Source organism: Dipodomys merriami, unplaced genomic scaffold, assembly GCF_024711535.1.
Source record: "Dipodomys merriami isolate MVZ:Mamm:240054 unplaced genomic scaffold, mDipMer1.0.p SCAF_13, whole genome shotgun sequence".
In the NCBI taxonomy this organism is placed as follows: domain Eukaryota; kingdom Metazoa; phylum Chordata; class Mammalia; order Rodentia; family Heteromyidae; genus Dipodomys; species Dipodomys merriami.
Window position 1 is genome coordinate 35,863,622 of NW_027202604.1, and position 26,105 is coordinate 35,889,726.

Genomic DNA, 26,105 nt, shown 5'->3' on the forward strand with positions numbered 1-26,105 from the left:
TATATGTGAAGTTTCACTGAAACACAGCTGTGTTCATTTGTTTTGTGTTGTCTATAGATGGGTCACCCTGCAACAAGAGGGCTTCTCTGGGTGCACTGGAGTTCAGAAGGCCTGGAGAGCTTAAAGTACTTATGATGAGGCTTTTGGCTGACCTTTCCTCTAATGCCGGCTTGTCTAGCTTCAGCACGAACACATTTAGTCCTGGAAGACTTTCTGGCTCGGGGCTATCTTGTGCAGTGTGTATATTTAGGAAGGTCTGTCCGGCCTCTATCTACTAGATACCAATTCTGCCACCCCTCCTCTTTTATATCCACCAAAAAATATCCACAGATGTTACCAAGTCGCTTGTTTCCAAGGAAACAAGATCAGGACATTGACCAAACACCTCCAGGCAGACAAGATCACTGTGTACGACAAAGTAGACCCAAACACATTTTAGAAGATGAAAGAAGGGCAAATAAATTTTTTTTACAGATAGAGAGGTGTTCCCACTACTCTCTGGCAACCTCTTTGCATATCCCTCTCACCTAAATGCAGTACAGTTGGCTCTCCTGGCTGGGAGGAGGAAATACTGAGATTTTTCTCTTCTGAATTCTACTTTTCTCCTTCACTGAGAGGTTCAAGTCAAGTGGACTGTCTGGTGTGGGAACACGGCCCTAATACTGCTTAAACTACACTGTGGTAACCACCAGAGCTCTATACCTTTGGCTAACTATTTCGGTTTCTTTGAACTTGAGTTTTCTCTCTTTGGAAAGTGTTAGAATGAAATGAGTTCATGTTCATAGGGACAACGTCAGACATGAAACGGGTGCTTTTAAGGCTGCAAGGATAAGGAGAATGCCAGTCGGGGATGAGAAAGAAGGGGAAGAAAAGAAACAGAGCCAGGCCCTGGTGATTCACATCTTAGGAAGCTGAGATCTGAGGATCACGGTTCAAAGCCAGCCCAGGCAGGAAAGTCCATGAGACTCTTATCTCCAATAAACCACTAGAAAACTGGAAGTGGAGCTGTGGTTCAAGCGGTAGAGTGCTGGCCTTGAGCTTAAGAGTACAGGGACTTCGCCCAAGCCCAGAGTTCAAGCCCTATGACTGACAACAAAGAAAAAAGAAAAAGAAACAGGACGAAAAGGAAGAGGAAGCCACAAGAGAATAAACACAAAGAGGAGGAGAGAGAGAAGAGGGAGAAGAGGAAGAAGAAGGAGAAGGAGGAAAAGAAGAAAGAAGACAGTAGAACAGGAAGGGGATAAGAAATGAAGAAGGTGGGGAAGGTGGGGTAGGAAGAATAAAACAGGAAGGGAAGGGAAAAAAGGAGAAGATGGAGAAGGAAGAAACAGGAGAGGAGGAGGAAAAGGCAGGAAGAAAAGGATTAGAAGAAGAGGAGGAAGAAATGGAGGAGGAAAAGGATGGTGGTAAATAGCAGTGGGAAGAAAGGGGTATTTGCGAGCAATTAGCAGAATGGTAGAAAGGATAACTAAAGCCACAATGTATGAATGTCAAGAAAAACGTGAAAGTGGCCTTAGATGATTCAATCTCTACCATGTTGCCATGGCTGAAGACAAGCTTTGTATCCTCCACAAGATGTGCACTGTGTCTTTGTTGGACTATGTGGTTGAGTTCTTTAAATATAAACAGTTACATAAGAAGGAATTACGTAAGAATGGTTGCAACCACTGCACACCTGTTGTGCTCATGAGCATAAAAAGCCTCCCATTTACAGTCTCAAAGTCACGACATGTTGCTCAGTGAGCAGAGCTGATACTCCTTTTCAAAGTAACACAACAACATTCACAACAACAAGAACTTCCCTGAATTCCCTGCTTATTTTTAGAGGCCACCGTTGTCACTCTTAGTTATTTGTAAGGATGTTGGATTAACTTCCTAGATTCCAATCATCCACATCCATCTACCTTGGAAATCCTCTTTTTCTTTATCCTAGCTACATCCATGTAGTTTTAGTACTGCTGCTCTTATCTAGATCGTAAGCCAGGGTACAGAACTTCCAGACTAAGCCCTGCCTGGAGGCTCATGGTGTCTGAGTCTGGAACTACAGCTGATAGACTCTTGGGAGTCCCTAGAAGAAGAGACTCTATTCTCATGGAGGCTGGAGGCACCTCTATCATTTTATACCATGTGAATTCTGTGTGAAATTCTGGGTGAGTGGCACGGAAGAAAAGCAGAAGTGGATACTTTGATTATTTTTGTATGTGCCCAAATTGTCCAGCCTGAAAAGTGGCTAGACAACCAGACATGCACACTTTTGTAAAGTGATGGCTTTTTCCTATTTGCTTCAGCTATACTGAGTTGGGCTTTTTCCTTTACAAGAATTCTTAAGGATTGAAACTATGGTGAGATTTAAGAGGTTCTTCCAAACCCAGGAAAAGGCTAAGGTAGCGGTCATATCATATTAGAACCCCATTTGTGGTGAGAGGAAAGCTTTATTGCTTTGGGCTTTAATCACTACTGAGGCCTTTGGCAACAGTTGTAATCTACAGCACTTCTAGCTGAGTGAGCAGCAGCAACAGCAGACAAGTCACAGCAAGTGGCTCCTGTTATTTTCTAGCTCTCAAACAAGCCTTGGGTGATTGGACGCTCAGCTCTGTGAAGACTGGTATTATAGATTGTTGGGCTGACAGTAGTGTGTGTGTGTGTGTGTGTGTGTGTGCGCGCGCGCGTGCGCGTGTGCGCGCACACGCGTTCCAGCCATGGGCCTTGAACTCAGGTTACTGTCTCTGAGCATTCTTTTGCTCAGGCTAGTGCTCGAACACTTCCAGCTAATTAATTGGAGATAGAGTCTCACTGACTTTCCTGCCTGGACTGGCTTCTTTGACCCACAGTCCTCAGATCTTGGCTTCCTGAATAAGCGAGGATTAAAGGTGTAAGCCATTAGCACCTGGCCTGAGCTGAAGTCATAGGACTCAGCAGCCTAAGATGGCAGAGACACCTGGTCCCAGGGTCTGTCAGCTCCCAGGAATTCTTTGGTGACTAAAGAGCCCTGGTGACCATCTCTCTTTGTAGCCGTGTGTTTTTCTCCAGCCTGAGCTCTCTGCCCTCTCTCACCCCTGCCCTTTCCCCGTCTCTTGTCTCTGCGGCCTGTGTTCCCATCATTTCTGCCTCTTCTGCGTTTCTGGGTTTCTTCAGCCACCCTCTCCCTGCTTCCACCTCGCTGCTTTACTGAGGTTAGCTTTACTATCATCCTTTCCTATTGCCAGCCCAGCCTACTCTACTCACCAAAAGGACAAATGTGGGCAAGAAAAAGAGAAGACTTTTTGGAGACCTAATATTGCCATAGCAAGGAGCAGCATTAGGTGGGGGGCTTCCCAGCTGGCTGGAAAAGTGAACTGAACAGCTCACTTATGGAGCCTTACCCCCAAAAGAGGGAACATGGCAAGGATGTTCACACCAATCATGGCAGACCTTGATGCAAAGGCAGGACCAGAGGTCCTGCACCAATCACAGGCCTTCTGTTGGGATAACAAGGAAAGCGTTCTCCCTCTGACCTGGATGAAAACAGCTCCAGAGTCACATGGAATTCACCACAGCTGGTCTTCTAGACCGGCTTTTCTAGACCGGCATTAGCTGTCATGATTGGTGACCGCAGAGGACATCTTCAGACAGGTCTGGAGGGGGCCTCTGGATCCCAAGATAGTGATTGTAAAGAAACCCAGATTGGGTTGCAAGAAGGCAATGGCTCACCTTGCCCACAATGGGGTCAGCGGGCTGGTTTTCCTCGTTCAAGCAGGCCACGCATCAGGGAAAGGCTTGTCACGGGGCCTACTCCTGACAGCGTTAAGCCTTCACAGAAAGCACTGACAAAAAGTTTGCAACAGAAAACTGAACAGAAACTTGGCATAGAATTAACCATCCTGGTAGTATGTAATGATACTATAGTATGATAGTATTTAATAATACTGAATGGTACTGAACTTCCACCCCCTGTTCTCAGGGAGAGGTGGGGCCCTCAGATCTGTCCCAATATCTAAAGCTTTCTATGTTTAGGATGAATATTTATTCAGTATCAAAACTAGAGTTATGCCCCCAAATATCTACCTCACCTGTGGTCAACAATTATGACTTTTACCCCATTTAGTTGCTCTTTTTTCTGTACCTTAAACATTTCAAAGAAAATCACCTCACCCCCTGAATGTTCCAGGCTGTTTTGCAATCAATTAGGATCTTCTTACAAAGGACTGGAAGGCTATTATCACATCTCACAGAAAAATTTCCTAGTCCCTTCCAAAGGGCTAAAAATGTAATCTTTATACTCTAAGCCTTACATAAATTACATTTCGGTCTTCTCCTGGGATTTCTATATGTGATCTTATAACCTGTGCTAAAGTAATCAGAGCTGTCAGGGGGGCCCCGGGGCCTCTAGTCCTCACTACTTGGAAGGCAGAAGACTAGGGGATCACAGTTAGAGGCCAGTCAAGGCACTGAGTGGTTCAGCGATTCTATCTCAAGCAGTGGTTGGTCATGGTGGTGACACAGAGGGATCGCAGTGGTTGGGTGCGGTGGCTGGTGCCCGCCATCCCTGTGACACAAGGAAGCATGCGCAGGTGGGCCTGAGCTGAGGCATAAACCAATACCCTACTTGAAAATAACCAAGGCACAGAGGGGTTGGCAATGTAGCCCACATAGTAGAGTGGCCGCCTAGAAAGGGAGAGGCCCAGAGTTCTATCCCCAGTACGAGACAGAGACAGACAGACTGACAGACAGAGAGGATTAGGGGAGAATGATTCCAGCTTTCTGGTGACTTGATCTTTAAATTCTCTTAACTCCACAAGGCTAAAAAGAAAATCTCATTTTCTTAAATCTTTTTTTTTTTTTTTTTGGTCCATCGTGGGGCTTGAACTCTGGGCCTGGGCACTGTCCCTCAGCTCTTCAGCTCAAGGCTAGTGCTCTGAGCCAAGCACCCACTTCCGGCTTTTTCTGTGTATGTGGTGCTGAGGAATCAAACCCAGAGCCTCATGCATGCAAGGCAAGCACTCTACCACTGAGCCACCTTCCCAGCCCCTTAAATCTTTCTTAATAAAACTTGTTAGCACCAGAAAACAGTGAGATTACTGTATTTCTCTCAGATATGTGCTTGCCTTTCTTGGTGAGAAACTGACCAAAGTTTTCCTTTGTCTGGAAAGAACACAAGATTGTTCATTTTTCCCCCCAGCGGGAGAGGGAAAGGAGGATGTAGCCTGAATACAGATTCGTATTCAAAGCAAATGAGTTTAACGAATATACAGTCCCTTGTGTAACATGGGAAGGTGATTCGACACCTTCTTGATTGTGTTTTCAGTTGCCCAGGGAACTTTAATCTCTCAAGACTAGAAGACGTTTTCTTCTCCCCCCCCCCCGCCCCCCCCCTCCTCAGTGCACCCTCAAACTTGCTGCTTTCCTTCCTGTCCTCTCTCACTGGGTGTCCAGCTCTCCACACTTTCTTCTGTTCTTTCTTCCTGTTCACTAACAGAACACCTTGTGCTAAGGCAGCTGGGACTTACAGTTTGTTTGTTTGTTTGTTTTAACTTTCCTGAAGCTCTGAATGATATACTGTGAAAGCAATCAAAACCACTGGAAGAAGAAGCAGAGAAGGCTTGCAAAGCTTGAAATGTGTGCAATGTTCCTCTGTGCCAAGGTAAATGCTTCTAGCCTTTCGGGAGAAAGAAAGAACCCTTAAGAGACTTCTTAAACCTGTCCATCATAAAGGCAAGAAATAACGTCGAATGACCTACTTTGGACCTAGCCTTCAGCAGTTTAACATTCTAAGCTGGAATATCTGTGTTATTGAAGCCAAGAGGTTCATTTGGAATAAGAAGGGAAGAATCACTTTGTACTCTGCATGTTGCCTTTAGTTTGAGAAATTTAATAAACTCTGTTTCGAAGCTATTTGTGGCAAATAGACATCTTCTAGCTTTGTTATTATTCCCACTCTCAGGGTCACTGGGTGAGTGTGTTGTTGGGTTCACCCTGTGCCTGTTTCTCTTTTCTTTAGTCCTTTTTCTCTGAGCTCAAACGCACCACCCATTGAAACTATAAACACCTGCTTGGGAATCTGTGAATGCCTATTTTGCTTTGAGATAAGGGAGGAAGAAGAGGATGTACCCCATCCTTCTCTATAAGATACAGTCTTTCAAGGCCTGCTCAGATTTGAACTTAAGAGTTCATACTTAAAAGTTGAACACGATTGCAGCAGTGAGTTTCTGTACTTGTCTACTTGAATCTACTTTATCGAGGTTTGGCACTAGGGGGCAGAATTTCCTACTCCCATCGGAATTGCCCAGCAAACTGCATTTCTGTCCCTCTGCGTGCATAATCCTTCCAAAAATACAGCCCTGGAGAAGCTGGTGTTTTTCCATTGCAACATCCAAGTCTCAGTGAAAAATTTCTATTCAGAGAGGCTGTATATTTTGAAGTCCTAAGCCAAGGTGAGCCAAATGAGGGATTATAATAGGAGAGGCATAAGGAAACGGGAAAAGTCAAACGTAAAGGCAGAAGTAATCCATCATTTCCTCTCCCTTAGATTTGGCCAGTGCACAACTCAGAGCCAATTTTACTTTCCTGCACATAGACTTCTGCATTCCCCATCCATCTACCTCCCTGACTTCATTGTTTGATTTCATATATATTCTTTTGATGTTTGACATGATTATATTTAGCAGAATGTATTTTTTGTTTATCACTTTGTTTAAAAGATGCAAGGTTTGGAGGTGATGTCAAGAATCTGGATTTCCTTTGTGTCAAAAGCTACGCAATTCCATGTAGATTCAATCATCATTTATTCATGCTTTCATTTGTTTATTACTTTATTATGCCAAAAGTCTTTGTGAATGATAGCTACTAAGTCCTATGTGTGCAAATAATGGGGTTACATTGGTGAATGTAAATGTCATAAAATGTCACTGAAGTAGACAACTTTTCAATATTCATGCCAAGGCATTTATATATAAGGGTGCACATATATATATATATATATATATATGTGTGTGTGTATATGTGTTTATGCATATATATATACATTTAGGCACACACATATGTATATTTATACATATACATATACCTCTACCTATACCTATACATATACATCTGAGAATATACCAAGAACTAGGCCACACTAAATTGTGAAATAAAATGTAACCTCTTGGAGGTTCTTAATTCAGTAATAAAAAATAGTGACCATAATGTTGGTTTGTCATGAGGATTAAATGTGATACTATAGAACTGCTGCACAGTTGGAAAATGGTTGGATCTTCATACTATAATATTTACTGCTATTATAGTTCTGAGTCTGTCCACTAAACAGTAGCTTAAAGTGATGGTAGTAGGTAAATGTTTCCATTTTAGAGACAGAACACCCTGTGACGTTATCTATTTCAAAATAATGAGCCACACTGTGTTATGTTTTACGTGTGTGTAAACTAATTTCAAAGACAATGTTATGCCAATTCTATAGGAATTTTACTTATTTTGAGTCTATATCTTAAAGTGAGTTAAGAATCACTGTGAAAGCACACAGATGAGAAAATTAAGAGCCATTCCTTTTTTTTTTTTTTTTTTTTTTGTCATGGGGCTTGAAATCTGGGCTTGGGCGCTATCCCTCAGCTCTTTAGCTCAAGGCAAATGTTCTACCACTTGAGCCACAGCACTACTTCTTGTTTTCTAGTGGTTTATTGGAGCCTGGACTGGCTTTGAACTGTGATCCTTCGATCTCAGTCTCCTGAGTAGCTAAGATTACAGGCATGAGCCACTGCACCCAGCTTCAAGAGCCATTTGGGGGGGGGAAGGAGGGTCCAGTCGTGGGGCCTGAACTCTGGGCCTGGGCGCTGTCCCTCAGAGCCACAGCACCACTTCTGGCTTTTTTCTTTTTGGTTATGTGGTGCTGAGGAATCAACCCAGGGCCTCATGCATGTAAGGCAACCGCTCTACACTGATCCACCTTCCCAGCCCCCAAGAGTCATTCTTAAACAGTATTTTGTGAACTTCTCCCCAGTGATCCTCCTCCCATTATTATTTACCTCCCTCTCTTTCTCCTTAAAGATTTCTGTTGTTGTTATTGCTTGTCCTTCCTTCTAGTTATCCTAAAATGTGTGTGTGTGTGTGTGTGTGTGTGTGTGTGTGTATGCGTGATTTTTTTAGGTTAGGTGATTTGGCTCATTTGGGGGAACTTTTAGATTGTTCTTACCCATGTGAAAGAAAATTGTTGATTTCTGTACCACCATATCGTTTTCTTGAATTGATATTGAATTTGCATAATTGATTGGATTATGCAAATTTTTAGTGTCTCTAATGAATTTTTTCTTTCTTTTTTTTTTTGGTTGTGGGGCCTGAACGCTGGGCCTGGGTACTGTCCCTCAGCTCTTCAGCTCAAGGCTAGCGCTCTACCACTTGAGCCACAGTGCCACTTCTGCCTTTTTCTGCTTATGTAGTACTGAGGAATTGAACCCAGGGCCTCAGGCATGCAAAGCAAGCACTCTACCACTGAGCCACCTTCCCAGCCCCTCCTAATGAATTTTCTATTTACACAGACCTACCAGGCGAATTATCACCCAGTAACAAAAGTGATGCACCAGTTCACCCTGTAGGCGAACTATCTGTCATTCTCTGTTCTCTTCAGTCCTTCATTGTTATTTGAACTCTGCATTTTTTTCTGGATTAAACTCAAGTCTCGCATAAGTACCTATCATACTAGTAGGCTAGAATGTCTCTCATCTCCTGAAATCCTAGAACAACTGTGAAGTACCACTGAAATTTCTATATGGCTTCACTCTCTTATTTTCCCTCATCTTTTGGAATCAGGCCTACCATGTCCTAATCCAACTTATCATCTCTGTGTGAGAACTTGGACAAATCATTACAGTGTGTAAGTCAGTTTATTCATCATAGAAAAAACTAATGTTTACGTAGTTTGAAAAGATTGAAATAGCACATTTAACATCCTTTGTCCAGCATAATCATTTAAAACATTCATCACAGATATTGATAAACATTGTATTTTCTTATCTACCAGCCATCACTGAATATGTCTCTGGGGCAAAAATCATGTTTTATGTACTTCAAGAATCTCTCTGTTGTAAAGACTCTTGATTTAATTAATTTCTGCTGTCATGAATTGCTGTACAATGCCATTTTCTGATTAGATCGAAGGTATACTTAGGACAAAGCCCTGACCCATACAGCAGGTATATGCACAGACCCTGCCAGTATCTGCCATTCATCTGTCATCTGACCCTCAGCATGCTGAGTTACCTGCTCCTTAGAGAATTGGGAAGTCATCCAGAGTTATCCAAAGTTCCTGTAGCATGAAAGTGTCCACAGTGCTATAAGCACAAATTGTTGGAAAACTCATGTCCAGGGCAAGACCATGTTTATTATGTCATCAGATGGCTTAAACACTAAGTCCACCATATTGCTCACATAGAGATTACCACGGATGCATATCAAGAGCATTTCATATTGAGAGAGGATATCAGTGTCTAAACCAAGTGGCAAAGAACTCAGTTTCATCTCTTGCAGACAAACCAATTATCTAAAGAATTGCAACAAAATAATCTAGACATGTTGCAATGCATTTTGGAGCTTCTTTGCCCAGCACTGGGAATATGAAAGCTTCCATCACTTCATCTCTGAAACTTGGGACTCTCTCCTTCTCTTCTGTTAAAATTGTCTGACCTATCCTTACATGAATATTAATCACAGCCCTTACAGATCTCCAGTGGGATTTGACTAAGACCACAAGGGGATGGTTGGCTTACTTAAAGAAGGTCTTACAAAGAATGAAATTGCATCATTTGTAAAGAAATGGAAAGACTTGGGGAAAAATATGTTAAATGAATTAAGTCAGGACCAGGGAGGTCAATGATCCATGTTTCCCCTAATATGTGGAAGCTAGATTTAGCGTGCAGACTCTTAAGTAAACGTGTTGGATGATATGCAAGTGTATACAAATGTACTCGCTGAAATATGGTAGATTCAAGGAAGATCTCAAATAGTGTAATTGCTCAGAAAGCCAAAATAATCAATGTTGAGCAAAATAGAATAGGAGGGAGGGAGTACTCCTACAGGATGAGATGGGGAGAGAGGCAGATGGATGAAGAGAGGGAGAGAATATATCAGGACCTCAGAAATAGATTGGAAACAAGTACTTGAGCACTTAGACAGCACAGGCTCAGTTTACTCCTTTTCCATCTTGTCTCTCTGAGCTTCTCTTCAGCAGCAACAAGCCTGCCATCAGTGACTCCCTAGTGTACACCTCACTGGTGAAGTGTGTGGTTCTGGTTCAAATAAACTTCCTGGTTATGAGGGAGCGGAATTTGATGGGCCCAAATAAGCCTGTTGATGAGTTCTGTGACAGCTATAGGAATGTGTATGTGTGCAGGGTTCTAGAAAGTAGAATGTCTTGATTAAAAATGAAAGAGCTAATAGGTTGGGACAATTAACCTTTCCTTTAAGAGGACCTACAATGTTACCATCTCGGAAATACGTAAGTAACCCAAATGGTAGAGAATCAAATGATCTGAATTTCTTTTTTGGTAGATATTTATTTACCTGGTACATCAACTCATAGCTTGTTTTTAACATTCTGAAAATATATGTTCATCAATATGCTAAAAGAACCTTGAGAAATAACAGACCTCAAAATAGTATGTTTATAAGCTGCCAGAAGAAGAGAGATTTTAAAAAGCCAAATTATTTAGTTTGAAGACTTAAAATTAAACTGTTTTTCAGTTTAAAAGAAAAGCCAAGATGTTATACATGTTTCAAATGTCTTATCTGACTAAAAAACAAAAAGACAAAAAGCTCAAACCTGAATATATCACTGAGTGACAGTTCCATTTGTCATTTTAAGTATCAATGTGGGCTTTTTTTTATCAATGATAATTAGCTTGTCTTCCTTTTTTTTAATATTTCCATGGACTTCCTTATACTAAATGGTCATGCATCCAGGACACTGGTATGACTATTTTCTGATGTTTTCTTTTGCCCTTTCTTCAAATATTTTCCCCCATCTGAAACCTGCATATGAAAAATTCTTCCTTCAAAGTCTTTTATTTTCCCCTCTCAATTTTTAGGCAATAATTGAGTCTGTTATTAAGGAGAAAATGAAATATCATTTTGGTTAAATTCCTTCAGTATTGTTATAGATGTTTGATTATATAAGTTTAGATGTTGAGTTCACAGAAGACTTTTAGCTGCTGAGACATTTTTAGATCAGAGTACAAAATGAAGATGGTAACCAGGCAACACGATTCTTGTATGGTTATTAGAAATAAAAGGTGAAGCCTCCACAAGGCAGAATAATTCTCTGAAATGTTTGTGTGGCTTTTGCCCTGATGTGGCTGGAAAGAATAGGAGGGCCCCATTTGCTCAATTGGTCAATGTTGTCTCTGGACAAAATTCCTTATTTTTTTAGGCAACTATTGTTGAAAAAGTATACATAGATGGATTCATCATTACAACTTAATATGATCCCCAAACTCCTTCATAATCATTTCTGCATGAAAACTATATATTATAAATATTTATAAAAGCTAGTATAAAAATATAACTGCAGTCCCAGATGTTTTTGGATGGCTTCGAACTCTAGATGGCAGAACGTCACTAATTAAATTCTGAGTAAACTTTCAAATTACCAATAACAATGAAGATGTGATCAAACTTAACAAGCTTTTAAATCCTTATTGTTTCAGAATAAAATGTGAGCATGTACGATTAACTGTGTAACTGGGTTCTCTGAATAAAATACGTGGGATTTGTGTTTAAATGAAAGAAACCTCGCTGTCCATGGTTCTGATAGAACAAGTCTCCCAGGGCTATGTATGGAAGGGCAGGTTGCATTGCATGCTGGTGTAGAATGCAATCTCAAATACACATCATGAGAGTCATGAGGGGTCACTGAGCAACACAGGCCACCCACAGAAGGTCTGGTTTAGTTGCTATCATTCGATGACAGTTTTTAATCCCATTCTTTATTCCATTGTATAGCTATGGAGAAGAACTTCTGTTAGAGATGCAAGTATTCTTCAAATACCCCATTGAGATTAGGGGAGGAGTTCCTAGAAAGGGAGACTCTGGACAAATCAGTATTGCAGGGTTGTTCTAGCACGCTCTTTGGAGCTGCATTCAGAGCTATCAGGCCTTGGCAAGCATCTTTTGTAATATCAGAAGGCCACCTCTGTGGAGGGTCCATCTTATTCAGGACATTCCCTAGTGCATTCTTTTTGTTTTATTTATTGGTTGCCCATAATCTGTTTCAGCTGGTTACCTAAACTCACAGCCTGTCTGGAAACTTAGTGCATTTTTTTTCCAGGCTAGTTCCCACCATTCCTCTGCCCAGGGTGTTACCAGTGGTCAAGGCTAAAACAAGGTCTTCTAGTGCAGAAGATAGAGGAGAAAAACTGGTAGATAATTGATTGCTTAAGCATGAACTAGTTTTACAAAAAGGATTTTAATGCCAGGTGCTGGTGGTTCACAACTGTAATCTTAGCTACTTGGGAAGCTAAGATCTGAGAATCACAGTTCAAAGCCAATGCAGGCAGGAAAGTCCATGAGACTTATCGCCACTTAACCACACACACATACACACACACACACACACACACACACACACACACACACACACACACACACACACACACACGCCAGAAGTGGAGCTGTGACTCAAGTAGTAAAGTGTTAGCCTTGAGCTCAGGGACATGGTTAGACCCAGAGTTCAAGCCCCAGGATCAGTCCACCAAAAAATCTTAATAGTAATAATAATAATAATGAACATATCTGTATTCTATTCATTTAAGGCAAGCTCTCAGCCATTGCTGACATGGAAGGATACCATCCCAAATGCCTACTCTGTGAGGTTTAGCCTGGAGATATGTGGGGGAATTTTCTAGAAAAGCCCTTTTCAAACCTTATCTGTTTTCCTACAGATATATCATTTAGGTGACCCAGAAGGAAATCATAGAAACCCTATAAATTATTTTGAGCCCTATGGAAGGAAAATAATATTCAAGAAGGAAAATAATAAGCAAGACTACACCAAAGACACTGAGTAATCAATAAGCAATGTTTGCCACACATCTACTGCCTATTACATTTTCTTCATGAAGACTTTAACCAAATTAAACTAAGTAAAAGAGCCATATGTTTTTCCCTAGAATTTTTAAGACATGTTATGGGAGGCTGAAAGTTCTTTCTGAGTAGAGAACAATGAGTTTGTATTTGATATTTAGAACGCTGTGTGGAGTTGCATTTAGAGCAGAGGTCTGAGTGCAGCAGTTACACTGTTAGTACCAACCACATTGTGTAGCACCACCTCACTTAATATTCCTTTCTGAGTGTGATATGTATGTGATAGCTATGTGGTGCATCTCTGAGAAGAGTTTCTCAAAACTTGTTTCTATCAAGGATGACAACATCAGCTCTACCAGAAAGTTTGATCCGCATTATCTTCCTCAAACTGACTGCAAAGGGGCTGGGAACCAAGAATGTAAGGACTGATTTTCCTAATTTGTTATTGGTGTCTGCTATAGTACTGGATGCAGGGTGTGTGTGTGTGTGTGTGTGTGTGTGTGTGTGTGCAATTATATCAGCATATTTACTATAGCTACTCTATATAGATAAAGTCACAAACAATAGATCCATAGAGTAGACGTGCAGGTCAAGTGTGTATGACAATGACACAGGTTGACTACTTACCAGACACCTGTAATATGCTATATGAAATTAGGAGACCTCATAGTAAGAGATAAATTTATCTAAGTACATATATTTGTGTGGGATATAATTTTGTGTGTTTTATACAATGTCATGTGTGTATGTGTGCGCACTGCCTCACAAAGTTATTTATTGTTTGGTGAAACCTTGGAGTGCGTTTTTGTAGCTTCTTAAAATATTCAGCATGTTATTGTTACCTTTAATCACCCTACAGTGCAGTAGCACAAAGGGCTTCTTACTCTTTTTCCTATCTGTTCATACACACATACATAAAATACACACACAATCACACATACACACATGCATATGTACCTACATGCATACATATATTCAACACACCAAGTCATACACATGTGGGAAGAAATGTACACATATACAAACCAAGCTACAAGCATGTACAGACACAGACACATAATACACATAAAGATACATTCGTGTACAGACATGTAGCACATGCACATAAAACACAGAAAGACCCATGCAAACATGTGAGCACAGCGACACATACAAAGGCATACACATACAAAGATACATGCAGTACAAAGACATAAATGCATCGGGTTTTGGGAATGATGGTTGTGTTCTATCTTGAGGATTTATGGTGAAAGCACCTTTCAGGTCAAATCTTGGGCCAGTATATCCTCCCGCTTCAGATGTTTCTGAATACGTCTCTAGCCAGGAAGAGCCAGACTTACATACTTACATACCATGCTGCTGATATCACACCTGATAAAATGTGATGAAAGACACAGGTACTTCTTTTATTAGGACTAATACCTTGAGATAAAAATCGTTAAGTCAGAAAGGCAGCACAAGGTTTCTGACTTTTGGTGCGTATTTGCATATGTCGACACGTCTTCCCGGCATGATTGCAGAGTTTCGTGACCTCTCTTACGTTTCTGGTTACGAGGGGAAATGGAAGGTACAGAGAGGTGAAAAAGGAAGAACTATAAGAAGCCACTGGCTATAAAAGTAGGCAAGTAAAGCAACACAGCCCAAACCTCAGCCTGAGCACCTCTGAGGAGGCAGGTCCAGCCAGGTTCTCTATAGATGCTTTGGCTGCAATGGTGGAGTTCAAGTTCAGGTTCAAGGTTCAAGTTCATAGTGGGTTTTGGAACAAGGAAGGAGAGTAGGTGCCCTTCCCATCCATCGCTCATTCCACACGCTGTGAGCAGTCCTTTATGGCTTCCAAGTATATACTCTTACCATCTAACCTTTTTGTAAAAAAAATATGTTTTTCATTGTAAACTGTACAGAGGGGTTACAGTTACACGAGCAAGGTCATGAGTACATTTCCCATCAAGCATTGTTACCTCCTCCTTTGTTTTTTCCCTACACTCCCTTCCCTCCCCCCTCCACAACTACACTCCCCCTCCCCTTCCCCCCTCCCTACCTAAATTGTAAAGTTTGTTTTCAACATAGTGTTTTGTACATCTCGTTGTTACAATGGGTCAACCTGTATCCCTATTCAAACATTTTGTTTTTTCCCTTCCCCTCCCCAAGCTAGAGAAGTGTATATACAAGATGCAGGGCACTGACATCAAATACGGTGAAAACAAGGATTATACCGTAGGGAAGGAACATACAAAGAAACAAAAATATCACATGGTATATTATAAATATGTTAGGAACAATAGCAAGAAAGATAAAACACTTGTGTCCCTATCTTGGGGTTCATTTTGCTTAACATCATCTTTTTTTAATTTTTATTTATTTTTTCTTGTGAAAATACTGTACAGAGAGGTTACAATTACATGGGCAAGATAATGAGTACATTTCTTATCAAGCATTGTAGCCTCCTCCTTTGTTTACCCTTCCCATCCCTTCCCATCCTCCCTCCGCCCCCCCCAACCAACCCTCCCAGCCCCCCCCACCAAAGTTGTAAAGTTCGTTTTTGACAACGACTTGTACTTCTCATTGTTGCAACAGGTCCACCTGTATCCTTATTTAAACGACTTGTTTTCCCCCTTCCCCTCCACAAATTATACCGATATCAAGTACAGTGAAAGCAGGGGTTATACTGTGAGGGAGGGACATACAAAGCAACAAAGAAATAATCTTATAAATGTGTTAGAAACAATCTCATGAAAGAAAAAAAAACATTTGAATACATATCTTAGGGTTCATTTCCCTAACATCACCTTATCTGACCTTTTCTGCTTGACTCAGACATATACTAGATATTGCAAATAAGGGAAACCATGGGACCTATGTTTCTTTGGGCCTGGCTTACTTCACTTAATATAATTTTTTCCAAGCCTTTCTATTTCCTAATAAATGGGGCAATGTCATTCTTTCTGATGGAGGCAGAGAATTCCATTGTGTATATATACCACATTTTCTTGATCCATTCATTAACATCATCTTATATGGACATATATACATAGCTTTTGAATTTTTCTGCTTGTCCCAGACATATACTAGTTATTGCAAATAAGGGAAACCATGGGACCTATTTTTCTTTGGGCCTGGCTTACTTCACTTAATATAATTTTTTCCAAGTCTTTCCATTTCCTAACAAATGGGGCAATGTCATTCTTTCTGATGGAGGCATAGAATTCCATTTTGTATATATACCACATTTTCTTGATCTGTTCATCTGCTGAGGGGCATCTGGGTTGGTTTCTTATCTTAGTATGGTAAATCGTCATCTAACCTCTTAAAGTATCCACCTTAGGGATAATTTTATTTTATGTTTATTTTATTTTATTTATTTGTTTTTCTGCCAGCATGGGACTTGAACTCATAGGACTTGGCTGTTTTGCTCAAGGCTGGCATTCTAGCTCTTGAACCACAGCTCCATTTCCAGCTGTTGACACCTTACTTGGAAATTAGAGTCTCTGGGATTTCTCTGCCTGGCCTGGCTTTCAACTACAATTCTCAGATCTCAGCCTCCTGAGTAGCTAGCATTATAGACATGAGCTATCAATGCCCATCCTAATTTTTTATCACCCTGGGCTGTCCCTAACAATGCATGTAGCTGCACAGAGTAAAGGAAATGATGACAGAATCTCAGGGGCCAAGAGTCGTTGTAGTGTCTGCAAGTAATGGGAAAACTGCTGATGCCAACAAGTTTAAAGTTTTATAAGATGTAAAGATGTAACCTTACTATTTAAGGAAGGGAAGAATCACTGTTGTCATTAAATACATGAGGAAACAAGAGTTCCCAATTAATCCTTTTCCTGAAATGTACACAAGAATAAAAAATGTATAGCTTCACAAAATGATCAGAAAACAATGATTGGCTTCGCATTGGCATCATTCACATGAATGTAGTTTTTAGAAGCTGCCCTTTAGAAGTGCTAGTGTTCAAACTCTGGTCCATCTAACTTCAAAATAAGTGACTTCAAACTGGGACCTTTCATGACTATCCTCTAGTGTTAAAACTCAAAGATTTATTGAATATATATTCATACTCATCCAATCTCTGTCTCTGTCTCTGTCTCTATCTCTCTGTCTCTCTGTCTCTGTCTGTCTCTCCCTCTCTCTCCACCTCCCCTTCTCCCTTCTTATTCTCTTCCTACCTTTCCATCCCATCCCCTCTCTCTGCCTCTTTCTACCCTGGCCCTTGAAGTCACCTAATATTTGTGCCCTTATTTTGCCAGTATTAGTTTAAATTCTGCAGCATATATTAGCTTCACAGAAATGCCGCAGAGAAAATGCTATCATCCCAACTTGGATATGATCTTTCTAAAAAATAATTACATGCAGAATATTTGCTCAAGGTCATCTAACAAGTAACTTAACAGTGCTAGCGATTAGACCTTAGACTTTTAGCATCTGTGTCTGCTTCTAGCCACTAACTTCAGTTCAGTATTTACTGTTTATATCCATATTTATTCCCATATAAGTGTATTCAGTTTACATAAATGCTTTCTTTTTTTCCAAAGTAGTTTAAAGGAATAACAAATGGAAGGCATGCTGGCATTATAGAATAGCCAACAGCCCTGTAGAGCCATTTTCTGGAATGATATTGCAGACATTACTCCTTCTACCTCATCTAGAAAAATACTTCCCATGGGATTGTTGGTTCTGTGTGGGATAATTTGTACTGCAATAACTCTTCTTTCTTTTCTCAAAAATCATGGCTGGTTTCCACCACGCTCACCAGTAGATAGAGCCAGGAGGATCGGGGAGCGCATGGGAGGGCCTAGATTGGTCCTACTAGATCTGTAACGATTTTGCTATCTTCAACTTCAGTTGACGTTGAACTTCAGTGTTTGCAAGGACTCCACAGAAGAGCACTGGGATGGGACAGGTAGAGCCTGTGATCTCCAGGTCTCAGAGTCACCAGAGATTGGCACAAAAATAACTCATTGCCTTTACCCCCATGTGGACACCTGATAATGCTCCAGATAGCAGCTCAATGGAGAGTGTGAGGACTGTTTCCTAAATCCCTGTAAAACTCATCTTTTCAAGAGAGGAATCCACAAATTCACCTGTTACAGTTAAATCCATTGGAGCTTCTGAATATTTTTTTGTAAGACATGATGTTAAAACACGGCACCCATGGCTCATGCCTGTAATTCTAGTTACTCAGGAGGCTGAGAGCTGAGGATCACAGTTGGAAGCCAGCCCAGGCAGGAAAATCTATGAGACTCTTATATCTAAATAACTACTAAATACTAAAAAAGCTCTGGAAGTAGAGCTGTGGCTGAAGTGATAGAGTGTAAGCTTTAGCCAAATGAAGGTCAGGGACAGTGCCCTGGCCCCGAGTTCAAGCCCCAGGACTGGTGTGCATGCATGCATGTGCGCATGCGCAGGCACACAGACACACACACACAAACACACACACACACACACACACACACACACACACACGCATGCGCAAAAATAATGTGAAATCTCTGTGACCCCCCAATGGATCATTCTCCCAATATAAGTCAGCTACTGGATATAGATGATGATTAAAGAGACCTCTTTCTCCTAGAGATTTAAGTTGCTACCTTTATTCTACCATACATTAAATTCCCATGCCTGTGATTAGAATTGCTTTTATGTTCCACTAGTCTCTTGTCTCATTTTTACCTGTTTCAGGACTATTGTTTTCTAATTGTAGATAATTTACAATGGCTTCTAATAATAAACTCAGGGTTGTTAACTTCCTCTTCTTTCTTGTGCAGTGTACTCCAACCCTTATGATACTCTTTCCCTCTGCAGTTCTCTTTAGTGCATATTTCAGGTCATTTATTTATTTGTTTTGCATGCTTATTGTTGTTGTAAAGGTGTGGTACAGAGAGATTACACTGATATAAGTCAGTTCAAATGTACATTTCTTTTTGAATGTCACCCTTTCCCTTGCTCTCTCCGAGTGTTTCCCTCCTTCCCACCCCCAAGTTGTATAGCTCACGTTCAACACAGTGTCTGGTAAGTATCACTGCTGCATTTCTTCACCCTTTGTCCTACCATTTCTGTGCCCCTCCCCTTTATCCTCCCAAAGATAGATAAAGGAACAAGCAAGGCAAAAGGAAAAGAAAACAAGAACAGCAACAACGCTGTGCCTTGGAATCTCCAAGTAAACACACTGGAATGTAAAATAAAATACACTGGGACATGATAAGTGATTGCATATTGTATTTTCTCATAAACTTTGAAAGCAACGCGTCTGGCTTTAGAGGGACAAAACTTTGTAGTATTGGAGATCAAACCTGGGTCCCTGCCCTAGTATCCCCTCCCCCTTCTACCCTTCTCATGTGTCTGTTCCTTCTTTAATTTGCTTCATTCAGCCAATCCACTGGTATTTTTTATCACCTATGATGAACGTTGTATTTTCAACCATTGACACATCTTTCCTGAGCTGGAAGCAGAGCAGGGAGAATTAAGAGCTCCCCCTATACAGTGTTCCTCCCTGCTCCTTGGCAAGGTTGACAGATGCTGGCAATGCAGTGACCAAGGCTACTTGGTTGTGTTTGGGCACCATGCGAAGCCCCATTAGTATCTGTCAGCCCCCTCCAGCCCAGGCAGGGCAGGCAGCTGGTGCTCTGACCTCCTCTTGACATTCTGATAGCTTTCCTTTCACATCACAAACTGGTAAGATCTACTGCCTCCCCTCCTGGCTGGAAAGGTTACCTCCCAAACACACCACCTGGGATGAATTATGTCTCTATTGATTTGAGCTTTGTTGTCTCAACCACAAATTTCAGGGCGGGTGTTTGAGGGCTGCACCCTGTTTTGGAGAGAAAAGAATGTGAAAAACGTTATCTGTAATGCTAGCTGAAGCCTTGGTCATTGTCCTGCATTGGTCTTGCTCAGACTTACTTCTGAGATTGTAGCGGTGCTGTTCAACGTGTTCCCAATGGGACATGGCCTTCAGACCAGCCCAGAGATTCATTTCTGCACTGAGACTCATTCTGTCCAAGCAAAGGAATATTTTCTTACCAAGAATTCCATCTGTTCCGCAAAAATGAATGATCTTTCTCCTGAAGTACAACTCTTGATTCCATTTCCTTTGAACCAAAATCTTATCTGGGTTCCTTTGGTCCCAAACCCTGATCTTAGTACCTTGGGTTGCATTTTTCAAGCTCTAGAAATTAAATGAATGTTAATAAGATCTGTGTCCAGACCACATGTTCCTCCTCCTCCTCCTCCTCCTCCTCCTCTTCTTCCTCTTCCTCCTCTTCCTCCTCCTCCTCCTCTTCCTCCTCTTCCTCCTCTTCCTCCTCCTCTTCTTCCTCTTTCTTCTCCTCATCTTCTTTTTGAGACAGAGTCTCAGTAGGTAGCCCAAGGTGGCCTCAAACTCTTGATCATTCTCCTCAAACTTCCAAGTGCTGATAGGTGTGGGTTACCATTACTTGGACAGATTTGCTTTCCTTCTGATAGCGATTAGGGGAGGAAATATTCTTATTTTACCATCTTACTATGGCATTATGACACACCCACACACACACCCACACACACACACACACACACACACACACACACACACACATACACACACACAACATTATTAGAGTTACTCAAATCTCTGCTTCCATTCCTGACTCTACTCTAGGTTAGTCACTGACATCGTATGTTGAGTAGCCTATTCCTAAAAGATGGAAGAACTTTCAGGCTACAGAAATTCTAAGGACAGGCTGAGGGCAAGGGTTTAGCATCTTTAGGCAGAGGGAAGGATTCTTATCTCTTAGCAAAGGGAGGCGATGGAGTGCTTGACCAGAAGAGCTGCCAAATCCACAGATCACTTTAGAATAAATTATGTGCTAAAATCCTAAAGAATCCAGTGCCCAGTTTCCTTCTTTATGAGTGGAAATGAGTGCAGAGAGCCTGCTAGAATCAATGTTATCTTTTACCTGAGCTCTGTTTAAGAGAAATAACCAGCCTTGTATGCATGAACTGCTTTGTTGAATAGTAACTCCTTTCTACAACCACTTGAAGAAAATACAAATTTTTTTTAGAGAGCTAACCAGATCATTAGATCCCCAAAGAAACCTAACTCAGCTAAGCAAAATCAAGTCAACAAGTGTCAATTAGGAATACTATTAATTTGACCTGTGCAGCTACCTCTTTGAATCTTGAAACTGTCACCTCTTACAGCACCTGACCGCGGCCCTGTTTCCCTTCCATGTGCTTGACCCTCATTGTCTCTTTGTCATGTGATGGGAGGGAAAAAGAGGAAGTAGTTGTTAGGTGGAGCCCATAGCAGTAGTTTGAGCATTCAGTGGTTCTCGAAATCTCCCAGAGATCACAGGAGTCTAATCTGAGCCTCATCTGGACATGAGGCCTGGTCTCCATGTCACTTATCAGCTGCCTAAAACACTGTGATACCCACTAAAATATAAGATTGCTTTATAGCCCGGGTCTATGACAAGGCATATCTGGTCCACGTTCTTCTCCAAGTCTTCATTTTCACACTAAAGCATGGATGTAATCAGTGACTGCTTCCTAGGGTTCGTGTGGCACTTAAGGAGAAAGGCTGTATGAGAAGTGTGTTGTTTATCATTCTAGCCAAGGTTGCAGTTTTTTTGGTAAAAAGATTAGGAAAAGTGAATTGCATGGGTGTACAAAAGTAAGCCCATCTCCTTCTACTGGTTCTTGATTTGTAGAGTCTGCCTGCCTTCACAGTCGGCGCTGTGGGCAGGGTAGAAGAGGGTACTGTCATCTTCATTTTTACAGACATCCAAGGAAGATCAGAAGGGTTAAGTGTGCACTGGCTCATTTTCCTGCGTCCCACTGAGATCGGCAGAGCTGAGATTCAAACCTGGCTCGTGTGATGCTGAATCTGATCTTGTTTTGTTCCTTGAGTCTCAGAGGACACCCCAGTCCCATCGCAGTGTTTCTCCTTGCCTCATTCTGAAGAGGGGACAGGAGAATTCTTTGGGACCTGGCCTCCTGGCTTTCTACTTATTTGGAAATTCTTTCTGAATAACATTGAACTTTATGTTGGGCTTATTGTATCCATAGGCTAAGAAAAATGTTTTTATTTGCATTTGATCTGAAAAATTCGTGGTTTTAGAGGATGGCATTAAAAAACGAAAAAGCTAATCACAGATCAGTAGCTGGAAGAGCCATGAGTGTATATTATGGCCAAATGATTGATCTTGGACCTGTTAGTCTATTTTCCTAAGCTTTTGTTTTCTCATCTGCAAAATGGGGCTAATAGTAGCACCTACTATTGAGTCCATTGTTGAGATGAACAGAATTGGTCTGTAGTAAGTACTGAAATGGTCTGTTATCTCCATGCTGATACTGATGATGGTGTTTTTAGCTCAGTAGAAATGCAAAACAACTGAGATCCTTGTGTCTTTCCTAAGACTTCTCATACAGATTCCATTGTGAATGTGTTATTTGAAGGCCACACAACTATTAGATGTATTGAAGTAAGGATTTATCTATAGGTTAGCCTTACACTAATTTTTTTGTCTTCTTTATTTTCAATCGACACAAAAGAATATCTAGTCTACTAAAACAAGGAAAAGTCATCCCTGTATTTATTTCTGTGCAGGCATGTACACTGACCTTGTATTTACCTTTGTTTAGGGTTTGATGCGTACTTTACATCCCGTACCCTGGAGAACAATAGAAGAAACGTGTGGTTTGCAGAATACTGGGAAGAAAACTTCAACTGTAAATTGACGATTAGCGGATCCAAAAAAGAAGACACAGATCGCAAATGCACAGGTAATTTCATTCCTCATGTCCTTCTCTGGTGATGTTACATGGCCAGAATCAAAATGTCTGCATAGCTGAGAGAAGGAAGCGTGGTTGGAGACAAATTGAGGAAGTAAATTGAATTTTACTAGATTTTCAGAAAATGGAACATAAAACTTGCAGGGAAGTGCAGACAGGATTGTATTCTGTTCTGCCTGTCCGTCTATCAGTAATTGACATTTTCTTTGGCTCTTTGAAGTTGGGAAGGGTCAGGTGCCTTTGAATGGTCTCCTTGATAAATATTAGTTCATGTGATAGTGGGAAGTCTCTGAGAAATTCCATAGCAGGATTAGATTTAGCTGTCCCCACACACAGCCTATTTGATTAAGGAACCAAAGTGCTTGAGTTTATAATGATGAGAATTCCAAATGATTTCCACAGTGTGGAAGTTGACTTACCTGTTATTTAAAAATCAGCCTAGACTCACTTCCTGCTCCTCATGTAAAGTCTCGTATGATTTTTTTTTCTCCTGAATAAAAAATGTGGGTATACAAGTAGCCAGCGGGAAACATCACACAGCAATTCATTTATTCATTCATAAATATTTATTAAACTGCCTCCTTTCTGCTGAGCACCGCACTAGACTTGGTGGCATCATGGGAAGCAATGCCGGGTAAGGAAGGCTTCCACATGGAGTCAAGTCTGTGGGGCAGGAGTTTGATATGACTTCAATGATCTCTGAGATAAATGCATAATTATAAACTGAAATGCATGTTCAGAATGTATGAGGTTGTATCACTTAAAAAATCGACTCCTATTGAGGGTATAAACTTCCTCCAGTGATTTACTTGACACTGGGAAGGAAGTTCAGAGGCCAAGCACTTTCCTAGCATGTGAGGATTAGGCTTTATTTTTTATTTTTTTTTAAGCCACATTTGATGGAATGATGCTTAGGTTAAAATAGAAAGCTTCTGTGACAAGTAGAAAAGTGAACTTGGAAGTTTTTGCTGTTTTACTTTGTTTTTTGTGCTGGTACTCGGGCCCTGAACTCTAGGTCAGCTTCGGTCACTCACAGCTGATGCTCTACTACTTGAATCAGGCTTCTAGACAAGCTTTTTACTAATTAATTGGAGACAGAGGGGTGTGTGTGTGTGTGTGTGTGTGTGTGTGTAAGTGTGTGTGTGTGTGTGTGTGTAAGTGTGTGTGTGTGTGTGTGTGTGTGTTTGTGTGCCAGGACTGGGGCTTGAACTCAAGGCCTGTGTACTATCCCCTATCTTTTTCTGCTCAAAGCAAACCCTGTACCATTTTGGCTACAGTTCTACTTCTAGCTTGGTGGTGGTGGTTAATTGGACTTTGCTGCCTGGGCTGGCTTCACACTGCAGTCCTCAGCTTTCAGCCCGCTGAGTAGCAAGGATTATAGATGTGAGCCACCAGCCTCCAGCAGAGATGAAGTCTTAAGGACTTTTCTACCCAAGCTGGTTTTGAACTGAGATCCTAGGATTTTAGCTAGTTTCTCAGTGCCCACCTTAGGTTTGGGGAGTTTTCAATACAATCACATAGCCAAGAAAATAGCAAGAATAATTGTCGAAGCTCTGCAGATATGATAAACAAAAATATGTGGTTGAAATATACAGAGTAAGGGAAGAATGTGAGCTGAGTCTAACATAGAACAATATACAGAGTCAGATGTGTTGAGATGCACCTGATGTTTGGCCTTGGTTTTGAGTACTGAATGTCCGTGGAAAAATGATTATAATGATGATATGATATACTGTATCATCTCATTACATCTTAAATAGCATCTTACTCCAGTAATTGTCAACCATTTATACTGGTAACCTTAAGGCATAAAACTTTTTAAGGTATAAAATCTTTATAAAATCTGCAATATGATTATGAAAGGAGCACTTGTTTCTGGGTGCTAGCAGATTATACCTATTATAATCCTACTAGAGGAGGCTGAAGTCTAGAGGATTGTGGCTTAAGGCCAGCCTGGGCAGTAAAGTCTTTGAAACTCCATTTCCACATGAATCAGCAAAATGCTGGGCTGGTGGCATGGCTCAAGTGGTAGAGCACCAGCCATGAAAACTTGATACCTTGAGTTCAAAAGGCAGTGGAAATGGACTCGTGTTGGACAGAGTCCCAGAGTTGGTTTATGCTGGCAATCAGTCAGGTGGGATGTGTACAATGTGTGCCACTTCGTGCTGCAAAGAAGACAAGTCTGCTTCAGTGGGGTCTTCTTTTCTTTTTCTGTTAAGTAGCAGAGTAAAGAATAGATTCGTGACTGCCACCAGTAATGCAGAATCAATCGGAGATGCATGCAGCTGGCCTAAGAGCTAACCAGAAAACCACATTCTCAAAACCATGTCCGAGAACAGAGAGGTCTTTTCAGAAATACATTTCTTCCCACGATTGTGAGAAAAGGAATAAAACTAATTCAGTATTGACGAGACCTGGGTGACACCGAGCTCTCGAGTGGAAACTTGAAAAATTAGTTTGACATGTGGCTAATTTGTCTGTGAGACAGGGGACACTCAAGTGTAGAGAAGATTCCTGCTGAGTTATGACAGTTCTCAGATTCTCTTGGACATGGATGGGGTCTGCAGAGTCCGGATGTAGGTGGAGCGGATTTCCTGGTGAGCATTCAGGGTACTTCTGCCTAGGGCTAAGGCCTTCTAAGTTTGTGTGTTGTCGTGTGCATAGCTACAGCCACATTCCAGTGCTATGATCATGGAGAATTTGAGTTTATGAAGACCGGTCTGATCATCCTCCTCACCACCCATCTACAGAAATGGAGGTGGACGTATTCCTTCTCCTTCCTTTGATCTCTGATGACATTTGCTACATCACCCGTAACCCTCGATAATCTAGTTGCCCTCTTGTCCTCCCGTCTGTCCTCCCCTTCCCATTCCACGAGGGTGAGATGGGAGGCAAACTCCACTGCGTGGCTCCACCGGTGCTACGCCTCCAGTTGTTGATTAGGGAGAAGAGGCTGGCCAGGTGTTTGTCTGTCTTCCTTTTCCTTTTCTCTTTTCCACATCCAACTCAACGAGCAAACGATTGCACGGAAAGATCTTGTTCTTGACATCTCTGTCTGCAAGTGAAACATTGGGAGGGAGAACTCAAGCTGAGAGGGGTAAGGTGGGAAAGAGAAATGATGGACGGAAGTGACCTCCCATTGTGGAGATGAGTCCCTACAAGGAGAGCGAGGAAGCCCGTCTTCATCTGGGAGATGAATGGACAGGGCAAAGGAGCACTGATGGATTTGGGGGGGGTGGGAGGTAGGGAAAGCTGCTCTGGTGACCTTATTTTTTAAACATTAAGTGAAT

At 41.4% G+C, this 26,105-nt stretch overlaps 1 protein-coding gene across 6 annotated transcripts in view; it reads left to right on the top strand.

The window, feature by feature from the left end:
• The window catches only part of Grm7 (glutamate metabotropic receptor 7), a 597,974-nt gene that overhangs the window by 342,595 nt on the left and 229,274 nt on the right, over positions 1-26,105 (top strand). For all 6 annotated transcript variants that reach the window (XR_011371182.1, XR_011371183.1, XR_011371184.1 and 3 more), the window contains exon 5: positions 22,666-22,806. Coding sequence is in view for 3 of the 6 variants with exons in the window: in XM_070019004.1 (XP_069875105.1) it covers positions 22,666-22,806 (141 nt within the window). In the remaining 3 variants the exon portion in view is untranslated. The remainder of the gene's footprint in view (positions 1-22,665; positions 22,807-26,105) is intronic.